This window comes from Myotis nattereri, assembly GCF_964212035.1.
Source record: "Myotis nattereri genome assembly, chromosome: X".
In the NCBI taxonomy this organism is placed as follows: Eukaryota; Metazoa; Chordata; class Mammalia; order Chiroptera; family Vespertilionidae; genus Myotis; species Myotis nattereri.
In genome coordinates, this window is record NC_138078.1 from 144,574,747 (window position 1) to 144,598,224 (window position 23,478).

The 23,478-nt window shown below is 41.5% G+C and overlaps 1 protein-coding gene across 1 annotated transcript in view; it reads right to left on the minus strand.

Annotated features, from left to right (window-relative positions):
* Positions 1–10,508, minus strand: part of GNL3L (G protein nucleolar 3 like) — a 43,332-nt gene extending 32,824 nt beyond the window's left edge. The window contains exons 1-2 of the mRNA XM_081081374.1: positions 10,403–10,508; positions 8,159–8,221 (exon numbers count right to left, since the gene is read on the minus strand). Of these exons, the coding sequence (XP_080937500.1) occupies positions 8,159–8,177 (19 nt within the window). The 5' untranslated portion in view covers positions 8,178–8,221; positions 10,403–10,508. The remainder of the gene's footprint in view (positions 1–8,158; positions 8,222–10,402) is intronic.
* Positions 10,509–23,478: the final 12,970 nt, after the last annotated feature.

The window sequence follows — 23,478 nt, forward strand, 5'->3', positions numbered from 1 at the left end:
TTCTTCACTATCCAAATTTTTTTCTTTTTTTCTCTCGGTCGTTGTTTTGTTGTTTGCTTGATTGCTGATTATATTGGGGTTTTTTATGCTTGTTTGTTTCGCTTTTTTTTTATTTTTTGTTGGGTTTTTTTTTCCGGTTATTTTGTTGTTTCTGTTTTCCCTCGCCTCGCTTGATATTAGTTGTTGTTTGTAGTTTGCATTCATCTCTAGGTATCTGTTGCTGAGATTTGTTGGGATTAGTGGCTGCTCTATTGGAGTTTTCTCCCCATATAAATAGTTTCTTCCCCTCTTCTATTTCATTCTCTTTCTTTTCTCTCTTCCTTTTTTTTTCCTTTTCCCAATTTCATTTTTGCACTCCTTTTTTTTTCTTTTTCTCTTTTTTCTTCCTTATCCCCTAATTCTCTTTGCTCTGGTGGTTACCTTTATTTGGGGTTATTAGTATCGTGAATACATTTGTGTTCAGTGCCTTGTGCGTTGTGACTTGTTGTGTTTATTTTGTGCCTTTAAATCAACGCAGCAGAGAGAACTACATAACCAAACACCTGGAGAAGAGAGATCATGGAGAGACAAAGAAACAGCCTGTGTATGAAAGATAAACAGGCATCACCAAAAAAGGAAGTAAACGAAATGGAGGCAATGGAGGCAAGCAACCTGTCAGAGAAAGAATTCAGAGAAATGGTCATAAGGTGGATGAAAAGAATGGAAGACAAATTCAACAATGTGTGTAAGAACCAAGAGGAAATGAAGAAGAACCAAGAAGAAATGAAAAATGACATCACTGCTATAAAGAACTCAATAGAAAGCATCAACAGTAGACTAGAAGAAGCAGAAGACTGCATCAGTGAGCTATAAGACAAGGTAGGAAAAAATACCCAAGCAGAGCAACTTCTAGAAAAAAAAATTAAAAAGCAGGAGAGCTTAAGAGAACTTTGGGACAACATCCGCATAATAGGGGTGTCAGAAGGAGAGGAAACTGAGCAAGGAATAGAAAACCTGTTTGAAAAAATGACAGAAAACTTCCCTGATATAGGGAAGAAAAAACTCACACAAATCCAAGAAGCTCACAGAGTCCCAAACAAAATGAACCCCAAAAGACCGACACCAACGCACATTATAATTAAATTGGCAAACACCAACGACAAAGCAAGAATCTTAAAAGCAGCCAGAGAGAGACAGAAAGTTACCTACAAAGGATCCCCCATCAAACTAGCGACTGATTTCTCAACAGAAACACATCAGGCAAGAAGGGAATGGAATGAAATATACAAAGTCATGCAAAGGAAGGGTCTGAATCCAAGAATACTGTACACAGCAAGGCTATCAATCAAAATTGAGGGTGAAATCAGGAGCTTCACAGACAAAAAAGGACTACAGGAGTTTATTACCACCAAACCAGCAATGCAAGGAATGCTAAAGGGTCTGCTGTAAAAAGAAAAAATAGGAAACGAAGAAGGAACACAGGGGTAAAGAATAAAAATGGCGACAAACAAGTATCAATCAATAATAGCTTTAAATTTAAATGGATTAAATGCCCCAATCAAAAGACATAGGGTAACTGAGTGGATAAGAAAACATGACCCATATATCTCCTGTCTACAGGAAACCCACCTCAGAAAAAAAGACACACACAGACTGATGGTGAAGGGATGGAAAAAGGTTTTTCAGGCGAATGGAAATGAAAAAAAGCTGGGGTAGCAATACTTCTATCTGACAAATTAGATCTCAAAGTGAAGGACATAAAAAGAGATAAGGAAGGCTACTTCATAATACTAAAGGGAGCAATCCAACAAGAAGAAATAACTAGTAAACATATACTCACCCAATATAGGAGCACCCAAATACATAAGAAAACTTCTGGAGAAGATCAAGTGAGAGATTGACAGCAATACAATCATAGTAGGGGACTTTAATACCCCACTATCACCATTGGAAAAATCCTCTAAACAAAAAATCAGCAAAGAAACATCAATCCTAGATGACTCACTAGATCAGATGGAATTAATTGACATCTTCAGAACATTTCACCCCAAAGCCACAGAATATACATTCTTCTCAAGTGCACATGGGTCATTTTCAAAGATAGACGATATATTGGGTCACAGGCAAAGTCTCTTTAAATTCAAGAAGACAGAAATCATATCAAGCATCTTCTCAGATCACAATAGCATAAAACTGGAAATCAATTACAATAAAAACAATCCAAAAAAATCAAACACATGAAGACTAAATAGCATGCTATTAAACAATGACTGGGTTACCAGAGAGATCAAAGAAGAAATAAAAAACATCATGGCAACAAACGACAATGAAAACATAACAATCTAAAACCTATGGGACACAGCAAAAGCAGTCTTGAGAGGGAAGTTCATAGCTCTACAAGCCTACTGCAAAAAAACAAGAAACAAATGATAATAGATTACCTAACCCTACAACTCAAAGAGTTAGAAAGAGAGCAACAAGAAAAGCCCAGTGTAAGCAGAAGGAAGGAAATAATAAAGATCAGAGCGGAGATAAACGACACAGAGACCAAAAAGTAATACAAAAGATCAACAAAGCCAAGAGCTGGTTCTTTGAAAGGATAAACAAGATTGATGAACCTCTAGCCAGGCTCACCAAGAAACAAAGAGGACCCAAATAAACAAAATCAGAAATGAAAGAGGAAAAATAACAACAGACCCCACAGAAATACAAAGGATTGTTAAAAAACACTATGAACAACTCTACACCAACAAACTAGACAACCTGGAGGAAATGGACATATTCCTAGAAAAATACAACCTTCCAAAACTTAATCAGTAAGAATCTAAAAATCTCAACAGGCCAATAACTATGGAAGAAATTGAAGCAGTCATCAAAAAGCTTCCAGCAAAAAAAAACCCGGGCCAGACGGCTTCACAGGGGAGTATCACCAAACATTCAAGGAAGAACTAAAACCTATCCTCCTCAGATTACTACAAAAAATTCAAGAGGAAGGAACACTTCCAAGCTCATTCTATGAAGCCAGCATCACCCTCATACCAAAACCAGATAAAGACAACACAATGAAAGAGAATTACAGGCCAATATCCCTCATGAACATAGATGCCAAAATCCTCAACAAAATCCTAGCAAATCGGATCCAGCAGTACATCAGAAAGATCATACACCACGACCAAGTAGGATTTATCCCAGGGATGCAAGGATGGTACAATATCCGCAAATCAATAAATGTGATACATCACATAAACAAATTGAGAGATGAAAACCACATAGTCATATCAATTGATGCAGAAAAAGCATTTGACAAAATCCAACACCCATTTTTGATAAAAACTCTCAACAAAGTGGGAACAGAAGGATCATACCTCAACATAATAAAAGCCATATATGACAAACTCACAGCCAACATCATACTCAATGGGAAAAAACTAAAACCATTTCCCCTAAGAACAGGAACAAGACAGGGATGCCCACTCTCACCACTCCTGTTCGACACAGTACTGGAAGTATTAGCCATTGCGATTAGACAAGAAGAAGAAATAAAAGGCATCCAAATTGGAAAAGAAGAAGTAAAACTGTCCTTATTCGCAGATGACATAATATTGCACATAACAAACCCTAAAGACTCCATCAAAAAACTATTAGACTTAATAAATGAATTCGGCAATGTAGCAGGATACAAAATTAATGCCAAGAAATCTATGGCATTTCTATACACCAATAATGAACTTACAGAAAGAGAAACTAAAAAAGCAATCCCATTTACCATCACACCAAAAAAATTAAGATACCTAGGTAAAAGACCTCTACTCAGAAAACTACAGGGCATTGAAAAAAGAGATAGAGGAAGACATAAACAGATGGAAGAACATACCATGTACTTGGATTGGTAGAATCAACATCATTAAAATGTCCATACTGCCCAAAGCAATCTATAAATTCAACGCACTTCCCATTAAAATACCAATGGCATATTTCACAGACCTAGAACGTACTCTCCAAAAATTCATCTGGAATAAAAACCAACACCGAATAGCTGCAGCAATCCTGAGAAAGAAGAACAAAGTAGGTAGGATCTCAATACCAGATATCAAGCTGTATTACAAAGCCACTGTTCTCAAAACTGCCTGGTACTGGCACAAGAACAGGCATATAGATCAATGGAATAGACTAGAGAGCCCAGAAATCAGCCCCAACCAATACGCTCAATTAATATTTGACAAAGGAGGCAAGAACATACAATGGAGTCAAGATAGTCTCTTCAATAAATGGTGTTGGGAAAATTGGACAGATACATGCAAGAAAATGAAACTAGACCACCAACTTACACCATACACAAAAATAAACTCAAAATGGATAAAGGACTTAAATATACGACGGGAAACCATACAAATACTAGAAGAATCCAAAGGCAACAAAATCTCAGACATATGCTGAAGCAATTTCTTCACCGATACAGCTCCTAGGGCATTGGAAACTAAAGAGAAAACAAACAAATGGGACTACATCAAAATAAAAAGCTTCTGCACAGCAAAAGAAACCATCAACAAAACAACAAGAAAACCCACTGCGTGGGAAAACAAATTTGCCAATGTCATATCTGATAAGGGCCTAATCTCCAAAATTTATAGGGAACTCATACAACTTAACAAAAGGAAGATAAACAATCCAATCAAAAAATGGGCAAAGGATCTAAATAGACACCTTTCAAAAGAGGACATTCAGAAAGCCAAGAGACATATGAAAACATGCTCAAAGTCACTAATCATCCGCGAGATGCAAATCAAAACAACAATGAGGTACCATCTCACACCTGCCAAACTGGCTATCATCAACAAATCAACAAACGACAAGTGCTGGAGAGGATGTGGAGAAAAAGGAACCCTCGTGCACTGCTGGTGGGAATGCAGACTGGTGCAGCCACTATGGAAGACAGTATGGAGTTTCCTCAAAAAACTACAAATGGAACTCCCATTTGACCCCGTGATCCCACTTCTAGGAATATATCCCAGGAAACCAGAAACACCAATCAGAAAGGATATATGCACCCCTATGTTCATAGCAGCACAATTCACCATAGCTAAGATTTGGAAACAGCCTAAGTGCCCATCTGTAGATGAATGGATTAGAAAACTGTGGTACATCTACACGATGGAATACTATGCTGCTATAAAAAAGAAGGAACTCTTACCATTTGCAACAGCATGGATGGAACTGGAGAGCATTATGCTAAGTGAAATAAGCCAGTCAATGAAGGAAAAATACCACATGATCTCACTCATTTCTGGATAATAAAGACCATTATAAACTTATGAACAAAAATAGATACAGAGGCAGAGCTGCCTCGAGCAGACTGTCAAACTACAGCAGGAAGGCCGGGGAGGGTGGGAGGGCAGGAGGGGGGCGGGAAAGAGATCAACCAAAGGACTTGTATGCATGCATATAAGCATAACCAATGGACATAAGACACTGGGGGGTAGGGGAGGCCAGGGGATTGTCAAGGGCGGGGGAAAAAAAAGGAGACATATGTAATACTCTTTGTAATACTTTAAGCAATAAAATAAATAAATAAATAAATAAATAAATAAATAAATAAAATGTCCATACTACCCAAAGCAATCTATAAATTCAACACACTCCCCATTAAAATACCAATGGCATATTTCACAGACCTAGAACAAACTCTCCAAAAATTCATCTGGAATAAAAAAAGACCCCGAATAGCTGCAGCGATCCTGAGAAAGAAGAACAAAGTAGGTAGGATCTCAATACCAGATATCAAGCTGTATTACAAAGCCACTGTTCTCAAAACTGCCTGGTACTGGCACAAGAACAGACATAAAGATCAATGGAATAGAATAGAGAACCCAGAAATTGACCCAAATCACTATGCTCAATTAATATTTGACAAAGGAGGCAAGAACATACATTGGAGTCAAGACAGTCTCTTCAATAAATGGTGCTGGGCAAATTGGACAGATACATGAAAAAAAATGAAAGAAACTAGACCACCAACTTTACACCATACAAAAAAATAAACTCAAAATGCATAAAGGACTTAAATGTAAGACGGAATACCATAAAAATACTAGAGGAATCCAAAGGCAACAAAATCTCAGACATATGCCAAAGCAATTTCTTCACCGATACATCTCCTAGGGCAGTGGTTGGCAAACTCATTAGTTAACAGAGCCAAATATCAACAGTACAACGATTGAAATTTCTTTTGAGAGCCCAATTTTTTAAAATTAAATTATATAGGTAGGTACACTGTTATTAACTTAATTAGGGTACTCCTAAGGCTTAGGAAGAGCCACCCTCAAGGGGCCAAAGAGCCGCATGTGGCTAGCGAGCCTCAGTTTACCAACCACAGTCCTAGGGCATTGGAAATTAAAAAGAAAATAAACAAATGGGACTACATCAAAATAAAAAGCTTCTGCACAGCAAAAGAAACCATCAACAAAACAACAAGAAAGCCCATTGCATGGGAGAACATATTTGCCAATGTTATCACCGATAAGGGTTTAATCTCCAACATTTATAGGGAACTCATACAACTTAACAAAAGGAAGATAAACAATCTAATCAAAAAATGGGCAAAGGACCTAAATAGACACTTTCAAAAAAGGACATTCAGAAAGCCAAGAGACATATGAAAACATGCTCAAAGTCACTAATCATCCGAGAAATGCAAATGAAAACAACAATGAGGTACCATCTCACACCTATCAGAATGGCTATCATCAACAAATCAACAAACAACAAGTGTTGGAGGGGATGTGGAGAAAAAGGAACCCTCGTGCACTGCTGGTGGGAATGCAGACTGGTGCAGCCACTGTGGAGAACAGTATGGAGTTTCCTCAAAAAGTTAAAAATGGAACTCCCATTTGATCCAGTGATCCCACTTCTAGGAATATATCCCAGGAAACCAGAAACACCAATCAGAAAGGATATATGAATTCCTATGTTCATAGCAGCACAATTCACCATAGCTAAGATCTGGAAACAGCCTAAGTGCCCATCAGCAGATGAATGGATTAGAAAACTGTGGTACATCTACACAATGGAATACTACACTGCGGTATAAAAGAAGGAATTCTTACCATTTGCAACAGCATGGATGGAACTGGAGAGCATTATGCTAAGTGAAATAAGCCAGTCAGTGAAAGAAATATACCACATGATCTCACTCCTTTATGGATAATAAAGACCATTATAAACTTATGAACAAAAATAGATACAGAGGCAGAGCAGCATTAAACAGACTGTCAAACTACAGCAGGAAGACTGGGGAGGGTTGGGAGTGGGGGTAAGAAATCAACCAAAGGACTTGTATGCATGCATATAAGCATAACTAATGGAGACAAGACACTGGGAGGTAGGCGAGGCTGGGGGAAGGTCAAGGGGGAAAAAAGGAGACAAATGTACTACTCTTTGTAATATTTTAAGCAATAAAAAATAGTTAAAAAATAAATAGATAAAATAGGTAAAGCAGTCAAAAAAAAAAAGAAGAAGAGGGCAGTTGGGGGTGACCAGGCCTGCAGGGGAGGGCAGTTGGGGGTGATCAGGCCAGCAGGGGAGCAGTTAGGCGTCAATCAGGCAGGCAAGGGAGCGGTAGGGGGAAATCAGGCTGGCAAGTAGAAGCAGTTAGGGGCAATCAGGCAGGTGAGCAGTTGGGAGCCAGCAGTCCCAGATTGTGAGAGGGATGTCCGACTACCGGTCTAGTCTCAATCCCACAAGGGGTCCCAGATTGGAGAGGGTGCAGGCTGGCCTGAGGGACACCCCTGCCCTGTGCATGAATTTTGTGCACCTGTCCTCTAGTACCATATATAAAAGACATTCAGCCCTAGCTGGTTTGGCTCAGTGGATAGAGCATCAGCCTGGGGACCAAAGGATCCCAGGTTTGATTCCAGTCAAGGGCACATGCACGGGGTTGCAGGCTCGATACCCAGTATGGGACATGCAGGAGGCAGCCGATCAAGATTCTCTCTCATCATTGATGTTTCTATCTCTGTCTCCCTCTCCCTTCCTCTCTGAAATCAATAAAAATATATTTTTTTAAAAAAAAAAGACATTCAGAGTGATCTGGTACATTCTGGGCAATTTTTTAAAGTTGCCATGAAACATTATGAATATTCACTACAATTTAGAATTGGGAGGGGTGATCAAAGAAACTCACTGTGTCTAAGTTTCATCATGATGAGCAGCTTAGGAGATACGTTCAAATCTGCAGGCTTTCTTCCTGTCAGAATGGAAGCAGAACCAATGTGAAGACAGGAGTGGGGAACCACAATGCCACAAGCCTCCTCTGAGCCCCCCAAAGGCAAAATGAAACGTTAAAGAACATAAGGAAGCCTTCACAATTTGAGGAAGGGACTACACTGAAGCTGGGGCCTGGTATGGCTGAGTCCGCACAGGGAAGGCAGGGTCATACTACCCAAAGGAAGACTCAGTCTAAACCTTTCTTCCTGGATGGAGTCAATGACACAATGCATTGGATGGGGTCCTTGGTCCTTACCACTCTACCCTGTAGGTAAGGGAGCAGCACTAAACATCTCTACACTGAGGGAAGGAGTATGCAAGAACAATTTAGTTCTACATTAGGTGTTTATAGTACTTCTTTTCCCAAGTAGGGGGTTCTGTGTCTCATCTACCCTCAACAGGTTGGTAAAAACAAATTCCAGGAAAAGGGGCCCCAGAATAGGGTTTTTTATGTGTCTATGTGGACTGAGGTCAGTGCAAAACCCTGGGGGAGGGGAGAAAATCTGCTTGCATGTGTGGTTGGGGTCTGTTTCTTGGTGACTGGGGTCTGTTTCTTGGTGACTGGGGTGGACAGAATGTCTTCTGTCCCTCAACTCCCGGGTGCAAAGGAACTGGGGAAACTGGTACAGTGGCTGCATCTCTGCAGCCTGGGGGAGAAGGGTGGGTCTGATCATCTCTAAGTTGTACAAAGGGTGGTCCTGGGCCTCTTTGCCCTAGGGTGGTCTGTGGGGTGGGACTGATATGCCTGTCTTTACTACAAAGTGACATTATTGCCACACTAACAAAGGGGGGACTTATGCTGCTTTGCATGAGTGGGGTCTGTACCTTGCCTGCTGTGGGCTATTCCAGACCTTTCTATGGGAGGTGGAATGGGGAAGATCTATTTATCAGTGTACTAACATTGAAGGGAATAGGACAAGTTTCCCAGCAGGGGGGTTGCAACCCAGCTATAAATTCAATGGACTGGCCCTTACTCTTGGAGGGCAGGGGGTGTTCCTGTGTTTTAAACTTGGGTGGTCCTGTGTTTTCACCCTGGATGGAGATTACACTCCTCTACCTTGGGTAAGTGGGGAACCCATATGCACGAACTGTGGGTGATTGATCAGTGGTGTCATTGCCTCTCAACACTACAGAGAAGGGGAGCTCTCTGGTCCCTTGGAGGCTCTTCTTGCTACATATGATGATTCTAAATCCTTGGGTGGGGGGTGATCTCTGTCTACCTCAAAAGGAGAACAAATCTAAACCCCTCTACCCTGGGAGCCCCACAAGAGACAGATCTGACAGTCTCTTCATGGTGTATTGCAGTTTGTTGTGGGGCATTTTGGGGGTCCTTACAAATTCAGTAAATTGGCACCTCCTTCAAGAGTGGTCTGATTTTCCACAATGGGTACTCACGCTAGCCTAGGAGGAGGAAATCTGCAAGGTTCGGTTCCCCCGTAGGCTGAAACTTGTGCCTCCCATCATTTGGGGAGGGGTGATCTACAATCTCTGCAGAAGTGGGGGCGGGCCTTCCATTAATTAGCTACACCGGAGCGAGGTTAGGGCGGAGCGAGGTTAGGGCGCCTCCAGGTCTTGACTGGAAAGGAAGGATTGTTCCCCCGCCTCGGTATATTAAGTTCCACTTTACTGGTGGTCGGGCGGGGGTCGGGGGGGGGGGGGGAAACATCAAAGTCCCTCTCCTAAGGGAAGAGGTGCGTTGAGGCGGATCTGTGTGCCTTAGTGCCCATAGAGGTTAGCGCCGGTCAGCCCCATGAGGTGTCTACAGGGGTGAGGTCGATGTCGCCACACCTTCGGGCAGGGAGGGAGACACCTGTCTACACCCGGAGAGTGCGGAATGGAGCCTCCCTATCGTGAAGGGAGGAGAGCCCTCGACGCTTTTCCCCACAAGCGGGGTCTATGACTCTACACAGTGTGTACCGTGTCCACAGCAGTCTAAACGGGGTGGGGCCATGCTCCTCTGGCCCGCACGAGCGCATTGGGCGCACGTCCACGTGCGCAGCGATCCCTGACTGCATCCGGGCCCTTTACCCTGAAGGGAGCCGGCTGTTTACCTCTCTATTCCAGGGTGGAGGGCACCTCTTGCTTCACCTCACACAGCCAACCCTTACCGCGCGGCCGGCTGGGCGCGTGCTCAGCGCTAAGAAAGAGAATCGTCCCTTACCTCCACTTCCGGCGGGGAGCTGAGAGGAGAGGCTGGAAAGACAACGCAGTTGGCCCAAAGGCTGCGCTCCCGCCGCTGGGTTCCGACTTCCGGTTCCCAGGCTCCCGCCTCCAGCCCCGCCCGCCGTGCGCTGAGAGGGGCGGAGCTTCAGATTGACAGCTCGCGCCCGCCCGTCCCTTCCCCGCGGCCGCGATGGCCCCGCCCTCCGGCTGCCCCGAAAGGAAAGGAAACAGGCTGAGGGGGAGGAGGGAGGAGGGGATGCGGAAGGGAACGGCGGGAGGGGCTCGCGGCGGCTGGACTGGTGTGGTCACCTAACGAACTTGGAAGCCCAGGTTTTCCCCGCGGTCCTCGGCCGAGGCCAGAGACGCGTGTTTCCGAATCGTGGAGGCCAGGCGAGAACCAGGACGGCATCAGACGAGGGTGGAGAGCCGTGCCTTTGTCTACAGTGGAAGATGGCGACGGGCAGGGTGTGAGAAAATGGCCGCCTGAGTCACATGTCTTCCTGAGTATTCCCCACCTGGAGCGACTTGGGTAGCTGTTTGCAGCAACCTTCCAGACTTGTAGGGCCCGGACAGACCCGTTGGCAGCCATTGCCAGCTCTCTCTGCAAAAGCTAAGATCCATGGTCAGGCCCAAGAGCCAAACAATTGGAAAAGCCTCTCCCACCCGTTTGCCCTCTTCCTCCCCTTCCCCCGCTTCCCTCAGACCCCGGAGCCGTGTCTGCAGAATTCATTAATTTATATCTCGAGTTGGGGCAGGTTAGGGTTTCTCCAGAAACTATCTCTACAGGAGCTCCTGACCTGGCTGGAGAATGTCTCCCCCGAAAATACGTAAATATCAGTCTGAAAATGTCTTCTGACCATTTTATTGCAGCCCCTCCTCTTCTGTAGCCTACCTAAACTTTGGGGTGGGGCCAAGCCCCTTTACCCCGAGGATATGTCCCTCCACCTCCACCTAGTCCTACTCCTTACACACTAAGGACTCGCTGCCCCAGCAGGGGTGGGAAACCTTTTCCTGCCAAAGGCCATTTGGATATTTATAACATCATTCAAGGGCCATACAAAATTATCAACATAAAAATTAGCCTGCTATATTTGGTCAAACATTTCATTAACTCACCCCTAATGCCCAGACCAAATGATTTCCGGGGCCTATGGGGGGGGGGGGGGCAGACTGGACGTTTCCCACCCCTGCCCTACATCATGGAAGGATTCTAATCTCTCACCATAGACACACACAAAACTCCTTTGGACCTCAAACCAGCCCTGGTCACCTTCACCTTTACCCCAGCATTAGCAAATCCTTGCTGTTTCTTTAATACCCGACCCTTGTCCGGTCTAAGAACTTCCCCAGCTGAGTAAGAAACCCAGGACACTTTCTTACATATCACTTAATACTGTTATTGTTTACTTGGATATATCTCAACAGACTATGGGCCATATAGCTTCGAACCCTCAACAAGACTGGTACAAGCAGGCTTGGGCAAATGTTTGTTAAATGGGTGAAATTTTAGGCCTGTACCACAAATCAATGGGGAATGGACATTTTGGTAGATAGCATTGGGAAATTTGGCTCGCCATAAGGAGAAAAATAAAACTGGGTACCTACTTATTTCCCCATAAGAAGGTGGGAAATATTTTTGTAACCTAGGACAGGTATGGGCTTTTTTTAAAATTGATTTTAGAGGGGGAGAGAGAAAAAAACATCGATTTGTTGTTCCACTTATTTATGTATTCATTGGTTGATTCTTGTATGTGCCCTGACCCGGGATGGAACCTGCAACCTTGGTGTATCTGGACAACACTCTAATCAAATGAGCTACCTAGCCAGAGCCCAGGTATGGACTTTTTAAACAAAGTTTCAAATGAACAAACTATAAGGAAAAAAATTATAATGAAATATTTGATAGAAGTGAAAATTGGTTTTACTACTTTGGAAAACAATTAGGAAGTATCCAGACCCTGGGATCCAGCAATTCCACTATCATAGATGTATATTTGTGTGTGCGTATATAAATGTATATCCATCCCCTAGACCAGCTGTGGGCAAACTACGGCCCGCAGGCCGGATCCGGCCCGTTTGAAATGAATAAAACTAAAAAAAAAAAAAAGACCGCACCCTTTTATGTAATGATGTTTACTTTGAATTTATATTAGTTCACACAAACACTCCATCCATGCTTTTGTTCCGGCCCTCCGGTCCAGTTTAAGAACCCATTGTGGCCCTCGAGTCAAAAAGTTTGCCCACCCCTGCCCTAGACTTTTACATCCTAGAGAAATTCTTATACATATACATAAGGAGGCATGTGCAAGAATATTCATTGCAGAGCTGTTTGTAATAGAGAAAATATATGAACAATCTAAAAGTTCAACAGGAGAATGAAAAAACAAATAGTGGTACAGCCTATAATGGAATACTATACAGCAATGAAAAGTGAATCAGCATTGCATCAACCCAGATAAATTTCAAAAACACAATGCTGAAATAAAATACAAGTTGTAAAAGGGTACATGAAGTATGAGACCATTTATTCGTGTAGATTTTTAAATCTAGAAAATAATGCACTAGATTACATAAAACTATAAACAATGTTTTTAAAACAAGGGAAGTAAATACCAAATACAGAATGGTGATTACCTCTGGGGTAGAAAACAAAGGAACTATTTGTCTAATAGTTTATCTGGGTAGTAGGTAGATGGGTGTGTCTTATATTATTCTATATACTTATTTGCATGCCTAAAAGCTTTCATAATATTTTTAGGAAGACTACAAGGATCTACAACAAAATTAACAGTGGTTAAGTCTAGATCACTGGTCCTCAAACTTTGGCCAGTAGCAGAATCACCGGGCTTGTGAAAATACCAATTGCTGGGCCCCAGAGCCAGAGTTGTATTTTGGTAAGTCTGGCTTAGGAATTCGCATTTCTAACAAGTTCACAAGGGATGATGATAATGGTGATAGTGATGATGATGGTGATGAAGCTGCTGCTGCTAATCCAGGTGCTACATTTTAAGAACTGACAGAGAAAATGAGAATATCAGTGAATTTCGGGGTTTTTTTTATTGTGCCTTTCTGTGTTTTCACATATTCAATGAATATCTATTACTTTAGGGAGGTTTTTGCTATTTGTTTAATTCATTTTCATCTCTACTTTCCAGTCTTATTTCCCTAATGTACGCAACCATTCTAAAGTATATTATGCTTCTCTTTTGTGTATATGTGTCCTTGCAAAATATGCACTGTTGTTTTATGTGCAAGTATTTCCCCCAAATTTTTATTTTTCAATTTTTCGAAATTCAGAACAGCTGAAAGAATAGTACAATGAAAACCCATTTACCCTTAATATTTTGCAAAATTTGCTCTACTTCTATTGATATGTGTATGTATACATTTCCTTTTTAATGAACCAATTGAAAGTTGCAGGCAGTATAACACTTTACCCCTAAATTCTTCAGCACACATCTATTAGAATAAGGACATTCTCCTACATAAACACAATACCATTACTACACCTAAGAAAATGCAACAACAATTCAATAATACAATAAAAAATGCCCTATATTCAAATTTTACAGTTGTACCCAAAATGTTTTTAGACCTGCTCTTATTTTTAATCCAATGATCTAATCAAGGTTTATGCATTATGTGTGGTGGTTGTATTGCTTTAACCTTTTCAATCTAGAACAATACCCCTGTATTTTTTGTGTTTTTTATATTACACTGATTTTTTTTTCAAATATATCTTATTGATTTTTATAGAGAGGAAGGGAGAGGAATAGAGAATTAGAAATATCAATGAGAGAGAAACATCTATCAGCTGCCCCCTGAACGCCCCCTACTGAGGACCAAGCCTGCAACCAAGGTACATGCCCTTGACCAGAATCAAACCCAGGACCCTTCAGTCTGAGGGCCGACACTATCCACTGAGCAACACTGGCTAAGACTACACTGATATTTTTGACAAGTTTTTTTGTAAACTGTCCCCCATTCTGGATTTATCTGCTCTTTCCACATGATTAGATTCAGATTAAATATTTTCAGCAATAACAGTACATAGAGGATATTGTTTACTTCATACTATATCCCTCAGGAGGCACATAAGATCAGGTTGTCCCACGCTGAAGGATGCTTTGTGTGTGTGCAATTGTATTTCATATAAATGGTATCTCATTATGTTTCTCACTTTTTTCATTCAGCCATGTGTTTTCAAGCCTGTCCACATTGCTATGCATACATCTAATCTATTGCTCCTGACTGCCCATGCTAACCAGTGTGCCTTCACCACATCTTCCCTGAATTTCCATAATGACTGACAGCAGGATTACTTCTAGCTCCCAGATACCACAAATAATACTATGATGCAAAGTCTTGTTCCTGTACCCTTAGTGGCCTATATGAGAATTTCCTTTGGCACATATACCCATGAAGAGAATGATTGCATCATAAAGTATGCACAGCCCTAGCCGGTTTGGCCTGTGGACTGAAGGGTCCCAGGTTTGATTCTGGTTGAGGGCCCCTCCCCTGGGTTGTGGGCTCGATCCCCAGTAGGGGCGTGTAGGAGGCAGCCGATCAATGATTCTCTCTCATCATTGATGTTTCTATCTCTCTCACCCTCTGCCTTCCTCTCTGAAATCAATAAAAATATGTTTTTAAAAAGTGTACACATACTTAATCTGACTAAGAACACTAATACTGCTAGATGGTTCTCTGAGATGGGTACACCAGTCCAGTTTTACCATCAGTGTACAAGGATTCCTGTACCTCTACATCCTCAATGACACTTGACATCTTCCAGATTTCTAGTTTTTGCCAGTCTAACAGGTATAATGTGATATTTTGTTTCAGTTTGCATTTCTCTAATTACTAATGAATTTTTGAGCATCTCTTCATGTGCATGTTAAACACCTCTGTATAAATTGCCTGTTTGTATAGTTGGCCCATTTTTTTCTATTGGGGTCCCTCTTTCCTGTTGATTTGCTAGAGTTCCTTATATAGTCCAGCTATTAGTCCAGCCAGTTTCAGACATTGTGAATATCCTCTCCCTCTTTTAACTTTACCCATGATACACTTCTTTGAAAAGAAATTGTTAAGAAAAAGAAAGAAAGTTGTTAATTTTATTGTATTCAAATTCATAAAATGTTTGATCTATGGTTTCTGGTTTGGGCAATTTTATTTAAAAGTAGTTCCCTCTTCCTGGGTCACAAAGAGGTTCGCCTAATTTTATCTATTAACTTTCGAGTTTACCTTTCACCTTTTGGTTTTAATCCATCTAGAATCCACTCTCATATGTGGTGATAGGTAAGGATACAATTTTATTGTTTCCACACACTGAGCCACATTTCCTACCAACAAATACTAAACAGTACTTCCTTTTTTGTTGATTTGCCATGCTACCTTTATCATATACTAGAAGCCTGGTGCAATTCACTGTTGAGGTCCCTTGGCCTGGCCTGCGGGGATGGAGCAGAAACAAGCTCTCTGACATCCCCCAAGGGGTCCCAGATTGCAAGAGGGTGCAGGCCAGGCTGAGGGACCCCACCTGTGCACGATTCGAGGCCGGGGAGGGACTGCAGGAGGGCTGCAGGGCGTGTCCGGCCCCTCTCACCCAGTCCGGATCAGCTGACCCTAGCAGCAAGCTAATCTACTGGTCAGAGCATCTGCCCCCTGGTGGTCAGTGCACATCATAGTGACTGGTTGAATGGTTGGACACTTAGCATATTAGGCTTTTATTATATAGGATTATGAAACACACACACACATGTCTGTTTGTGTTCTTGCACTTACACCACCTTGTTTTTACTTTGTAATGTATCTGTGTGTGTGTGTGTGTGTGTTTCAAATGTCATACTTTTTTAACACTTTGAAACAGAATCCAAAGATAAGGGCTATACAGAGAGATTAGTTGCTATGTCTTTTATGTCTCTTTTAATCTCTAAATCTCCCTCCCTCCCCACCTAATCAGTTTAGTTGTGGAAAAAAACACATTGTCCTGCGGAGTTTTCCACTGTGCCGATTTTTCATCATTCTGTTATAGTTTAAAAAGTTCCTTGGTCATATATATAACTTGTAAGTTAGTATCTAGAGCAGGGGTGGGGAACCTTTTTTCTGCCAAGGGCCATTTAGATATTTATAACATCATTATTGGGCCATACAAAATTATCCACTTAAAAATTAGCCTGCCAGGAGGCAGCCAATCAATGATTCTCTCTCATTATTGATGTTTCTATCTCTCTCTCACTCTCTCTTCCTCTCTGAAATTAATAAAAATATATTTTAAAAAATTAGGCTGCTCTATTTGGTCAAGCATTTAATTAACTCACCCATAATGCCTTGGCAGGGCCAGCCCAAATGATTTCAACAGCCCTCGGGCCAGGCATTCCCCACCCCTGATCTAGAGGCTTGATCAGGTTCAGGTTTTTGCTTTGTTTTCATGACCACTTCATAGGTTTTGGTGTGTTCTCTCATCAAGAGGCTCATAGGCCCTGGCCGGTTTGGCTCAGTGGATAGAGCGTCAGCCTGCGGACTGAAGGGTCCTGGGTTCGATTCCAGTCGAGGGCACATGCCTGGGCTGTGCGGGAGGCAGCCGATCTCTCCCTTCCTCACTGAAATCAATAAAAATACATTTTTTTAAAAAAAGAGGCTCAGAGTGTATAGATGTCCCTCCTTTTGTGATGTTAGCAGCCATGGAATTTCCTTTTCATTCTCATCTTACTGGACCTCAGTATGTCTGCCATTCTTGAGTATATTCTCTGTAACATCTTCCTTTGTCTACTGTGATATCACTCTCCTTGTTTGCCTCATACCTCTGACCATTCCTCAGTTTATTTTGTCGACTTTTTCTACCTCAATTTTATTTTATTTAAATCTTTATTGCTGAGAGTATTACAGATCTTTCCCCCTTTCCCCCATTGCCCCCCTCCACCCAGATCCCGCCCTGCCCCCCGCTCCAGGCCTTCACCACTGGATTGTCTGTATCTTAACATCTGATAGGGCAAGTCCCTCCTCTTTAGTCTTCTTTTAGGCTTGTCTTAGTGACATCTCCACATAAATTTGAGAAAATTTTTCAATCTCTTCAAAAATCCAACTTTAACATTGGTTAGTATTGCACTGAATTTATAGATTAATTTGGAGGATTTAACATCATCAAAATATTAACTCATCCCATCCAAGGACATGGAATAGCTCTTTATTGTTCAGTTCACCTATCTGTGTTTTCTTTTTAAATATATTTTTGTTGATTTCAGAGAGGAAGGGAAAGGGAGAAAGAGAGAAACATCAATGATGAGAGAGAATCTTTGATCGGCTGCCTCCTGCACACCCCCTACTGGAGATCGAGCCCACAACCTGGGCATGTACCCTTGATAGGAATCAAACCCAGCATCCTTCAGTCTGCAGGCCAACGCTGTATCCACTGAACCAAACCAGCTAGGGCTGTGTTCTTTATTAAGAGTTTAAAGTTTTGCCCAGCCAAAATGACCCTAATTTTTCATGTGTCTCAGTATCCATACCCTTTGGTAATTCCTTCCCATACTGACTCTGAATTTGACCATATAACTTGCTTTAACCAACAAAATACTATCAAACTATAAGCAGAGACTTGAAAAAGCTCTTGCATATTCTGCTTCCTCTCTTGGACCCCTGCCACTGCTATGAGAACATACCCAGGCTAGCCTGCTGGAGGGATGGGAGACACATGTAGAAATGAGCCTGGTCCTCCCAGCCAAGGCGTCCTATAGCAGCCAACCTCCAGCCAGGCCACCAACTCATGAGCTAGCCACTTGGGATCAACAGAGCCTGATCCAGATTGTAGACCCTCCTAGGTGACCCATTGACTCAATAAGTTAAGTTACATAAATATTTGTTTTCTGTGTTTTGTTTGGTTTTGCTTTACATAGCATATTGTGGCAATCGTCCCCCATCATTGTTCTTCCTTTTCAGAACTATTCTGGCTGTGCTTACTTGTTATGTTTCCATTTGAACTTGAATTCAGCTTGTCTAGTTTCAGAAAAGAAAAAAGTGATATTTTTAATGAGCTTATATTAAATTTCTAAATTATTTTGACATCTTCATAATTTTGAGTTTTCCTATTTAAGAATGTGAAATGGCAGGCGCTATTTTGAGGCTCAGCCCATTTGGTTTTCCAGATGACCTAATAAATTTATAATCCCTTAAAAAAAAAAGAATGTGAAATGCCTTTCCATTTGTCCCTTCAGAGTTTTTTTTGTTTTTTTTAAATATATTTTATTGATTTTTTACAGAGAGGAAGGGAGAGAGATAGTTAGAAACATCGATGAGAGAGAAACATCGATCAGCTGCCTCCTGCACATCTCCCACTGGGGATATGCCCGCAATCCAGGTACATGCCCTTGACCGGAATCGAACCCGGGACCCTTCAGTCCGCAGGCCAACGCTCTATCCACTGAGCCAAACCAGTTCCGGCACCCTTCAGAGTTTTATAAATGTTTTCTCTTAAAGATTTTGGACATTTCTTGTTAAGTTTGTTTCTAGGTATTTGCTATAAACTGAATGTGTGCCCCCAAAATTCATATGTTGAAATCTAATCTCCAATGTGATAGTAATTGGTGGGCCTTTTGTGAGGGGATTAGGTATTGAGGGTGAAGCCTTCATGAATGGGATTAGTGCCCTTGAAGAGTTCCCAGAGAGCTCTCTAGCCATTTCCACCATGTGAGAACACAGCTAGAAGAAGGCAGTCTGTGAACCAGGAAGCAGGCTCTCAACAGACAGTGGATCTGCCAACACCTTGATTTTGGACTTCCTAGCCCCTAGAACTGTGAGAAATAAATTTCTGTTGTTTATAAGCCACCCAGTCTATGGTATTCTGTTACAGCAGCCCCAGGAGATGAAGATAGCATTTTATCTTTTTTGTGGCTCTAATAAATGGAGCCGTCTCTTCCATGATTCTTATATATTAACTAGAGGCCTGGTGCATGAAATCATGCACTCGGTGAGGGGGGGTTCCCCTCAGCCCGCCTGCACCCTCTCGCAGTCCAGGAGCCCTTGAGGGATGTCCGATTGCTGGCTTAGTGCTGCTGCGGAGGCAGGAACGGCTCCCACCACCGCCACTGCGCTTACCAGCAGTGAGCCTGGCTTCTGGCTGAGCAGTGCTCCCCCTGTGGGAGCACACTGACCACCACAGGGCAGCTCCTGCATTGAGCATCTGCCCCCTGGTAGTCAGTGTGCATCATAGTGGCCAGTTCCACCATTTGGTCGATTTGCATATTAGCCTTTTATTATATAGGATTTTATATCCTGCTACCTTACTGAATTATCTTCTTTATAGTAATTTTTCACTTGGTTTGCTTGGGTTTTATAGCTATACAATCTTATCTACAAATAATGATAGCCCTAGCCAGTTTGGTTCAGTGGATAGAGCATTGGCCCAAGGACTGAAGGGTCCCAAGTTCGATTCTGGTCAAGGGCACATACCTTGGCAGGCTCAATCCTCAGGCCTGGTCCAGAGACGTGCAGGAGGCAATCAAATAAATGTTTTTCTCTCTCTCACTGTGACTCTCTCCCTCCCTTCCATTCTCTCTAAAAAAAGTAAAATAAAAAATCATAGCTTTACCTCCTCCATTACAGTTGTATACTTCTAATTTCTTTGTCCTTTCTAATGACAATGCTTGCTACCTCCAATATGAATGTTAAATTGTAGTGGAGAGGAGATATATCCTTACTGGTATCTGTTTTAGCATCTAGTGTTTCCTGGTTAAGTTAAATGCTGAATAACTGGATTTGAAGACATGTAAAAACATGCACACACACGCATAATTATATCAAGTGACAAACTATGTATTTTTCTTTTGCACTTTAAAAATAACAGCTGTTGAATTTTGTCAAGTGATTCTTCTGCATCTCTGAAAATGATATTTTTGATTTAATGATATGTTAGATTTTATTAATAGACTAGAGGCCTGGTGCACGAATTTGTGCACTGGTAGGAAACCCCAGCCTAGCCAGCAATCAGGGTCGATCAGGGCCAGCTGACCAGGGGGAAGGACCATGGGAGATTGGCTGTGGGAGTGCACTGACCACCAGGGGGCAGCTCCTGCATTTAGCATCTGCCCCCTGGTGTTCAGTGCATGTCATAGCAACTGGTCATTCAGTCGACCGGTTGTAACAGTTGCTTAGGCTTTTATATATATATAGACTAGAGGCCCAGTGCACAGATTCATGCATTCATGCACTGGTGGGGGGCATGGCCTGTGGGGATTGGCCCACTGTGGGAGCACCACTCATCCTGGTCAGCCAAGTGGCGCTCCCACTGTAGGAGCACACTGACCACCAGGGGTCAGCTCCTACATTGAGCATCTGCCCCCTGGTGGTCATTGTGCATCATAGTGACTGGTTGTTCTGCCATTTGGTTACTGGGCTTTTATATATAGAGATTCATACTATTGAATGAGTCTTTTAAGGGGATTTTATTTTTTATATATTTTTATGTTTTTATTACAGTTGACATTCAATATTATTCTATATTTGTTTCAATATTGAATGCTTCTTGCATTCTTGTAATAAACCCCACACAGTCATGGATTCTGTTTGCTAATATTTATATGGGATTTTGCATTAATACTCACAAGTGAAACCCTAACCAGTTTGGCTCAGTGGATAGAGCGTCAGCCTGCGGACTCAAGGGTCCCAGGTTCGATTCCGGTCAAGAGCATGTACCTTGGTTGCGGGCATATCCTCAGTAGGGGGTGTGCAGGAGGCAGCTGATCGATGTTTCTCTCTCATTGATGTTTCTAACTCTCTATCCCTCTCCCTTCCACTCTGTAAAAACATCAATAAAATATATTTTTAAAAAAATACTCACAGGTGAAGATTGGTCTATATCACTTTCTTTTTCTTGTGGAATCCTTATCAGATCTTGGTATCAATGTTATACTCATTTTATAAAAAGAATTTGAAAGTGTTCCTACTTTATCCAAGCTTAGGAAAATAGAAATAACATCCAGATTATCTACTTTTTAGTACTTTCCCCTGTGAAAGCATCATGGTATGGTGCTTTAGGGAGGAAGTAGATCTTTATAACTATTTCTGTTTCTTCCTTGGAAATTGGTCTATATCAGTGGGTCTCAACTTTCCTAATGCCACGACCCTTTAATACAGTTCCTCATGTTGTGGTGACCCCCAACCATAAAATTATTTTTGTTGCTACTTCATAACTGTAATTTTGCTACTGTTATGAATCGTAATGTAAATATCTGATATGCAGGATGTATTTTCATTGTTACAAATTGAACAGAATTAAAGCCATAGTGATTAATCACAAAAACAATATGTAATTATATATGTGTTTTCTGATGGTCTTAGGCGACCCCTGTGAAAGGGTCGTTCAACCCCCAAAGGGGTTGCGACCCACAGGTTGAGAACCGCTGGTCTATATGACCTTTTCTCCTTTTTTTCTTTAAACGTTTGTATTTTATTCATTTTTTAAAATATGTTTTTATTGGTTTCAGGGAGAGGGAGAGAGAAAGATAGAAACATCAATGATGAGAGAGAATCATTGATCAGCTGCCTCCTGCACGCCCCCTACTGGGGATCGAGCCTCAACTCAGGCATGTGCCCTGAATGGGAATCGAACCGTGACCTCCTGGTTCATAGGTCGACTCTCAACTGCTGAGCTACACCAGCAGGGTGCAGGCTAATTTTTAAGTTGAGAATTTTGTATAGCCTGAGAATGATGTTATAAATATCCAAATGGCCCTTCCTTGGCAGAAAAAAGGTTCCCATGAAATTTGGCAATTTTGGTTTGAGTTTCCCCTTTGACCCAAGAGCTGTTTGATAGAGACTTTTTAACATACTCAGATGGAAGATCCATTTTACACTGATTTCTAGTTTTATTCAGTCATATCAAAGAACATTGTATTAGTTCCACTTTTGGGAATTTTCTGAGATTTTCTTTTGGCCTAATATTGATTTTGTTGTTTAGGCTTTCTGTATTCTTAGTAGTTTGTTGTTGTTGACTTGACCTGTCCTGGAATGAGAAAGGTGAGTTAAATTTCTCCTGCTTGTAGTATGTTTCAATCTATTCTGTATTTCTCCTTGTACCTTTTCTATTTTTATTTTATTTTTTCCATTACCATTTGTCCCTTCTATGCCCTCTTCTACCTCCACTCACTCCCCTCATCCCTTCAATCACCACACTGTTGTCCATGTCCATGAGCTCTCTCTCTCTTTTTTTCCTTTCTGCTCAATCCCTTCTTTTACCTTTAAACATTTCACCTTTGGGAAAGTTACTGTTATTTGGTACAAAAATGGTCATGCTTGGCTGGCATGGCTCAGTGGTTGAGCGTCAGCCTATGAACCAGGAGGTCATGGCTCAATTCCCGGTCAGGGCAATTCCCGACCCTTAGTTTCGGGCTCGATCCCCAGTGTGGGGCATGCAGGAGGCAGCTGATCAGTGATTCTCATCATTGATGTTTCTATCTCTCTCTCCCTCTCCCTTCCTCTCTGAAATCAATAAAAACAATTTTTTAATGGTCATAACTTTATATTCTCATTGTGAATCATGGCGTTTTTTGCCTCCATTAATGCCTTTTTTATAATAAGCTATTTATTTTGGAATAATTTTAGATTTACAGAACAGTTACAAAGATATATCCTTCACCTAATTGCCCCTCATGTAAATATATAACTTGAAAACTAAGAGATTAGTTTTGGTACATTGCTATTAACTAAACACCAGACTTTATTCAGATTTTACCTTTTTTTTTTCCTGTTCCAGTTTCTAACCCAGGATCCCACATTGCATTTAGTCATCATATCTCCTCCAATCTCTGACAGTTGCTCAGTCTTGCCTTGTTTTTAAGGACCTTGACAGTTAATTAATGCCTTTCATTCTGAGGTTTTAACTTGTCTGATAATTAAGATTGCAACCTCTGCTTTGTTTATTTGCATTTGACTAGTATCCCTTTCCCTTTCTTAAATTTTTATTCTTTCTGAATAAATTTGTTTTATTTTTTAAAAATATTCTTTATTGATTTAAAAGAGAAAGGGAGAGGGAGAGAAAGAGAGAGAGACATCAGTGATGAGAGAGAATCATTGATCAGCTGC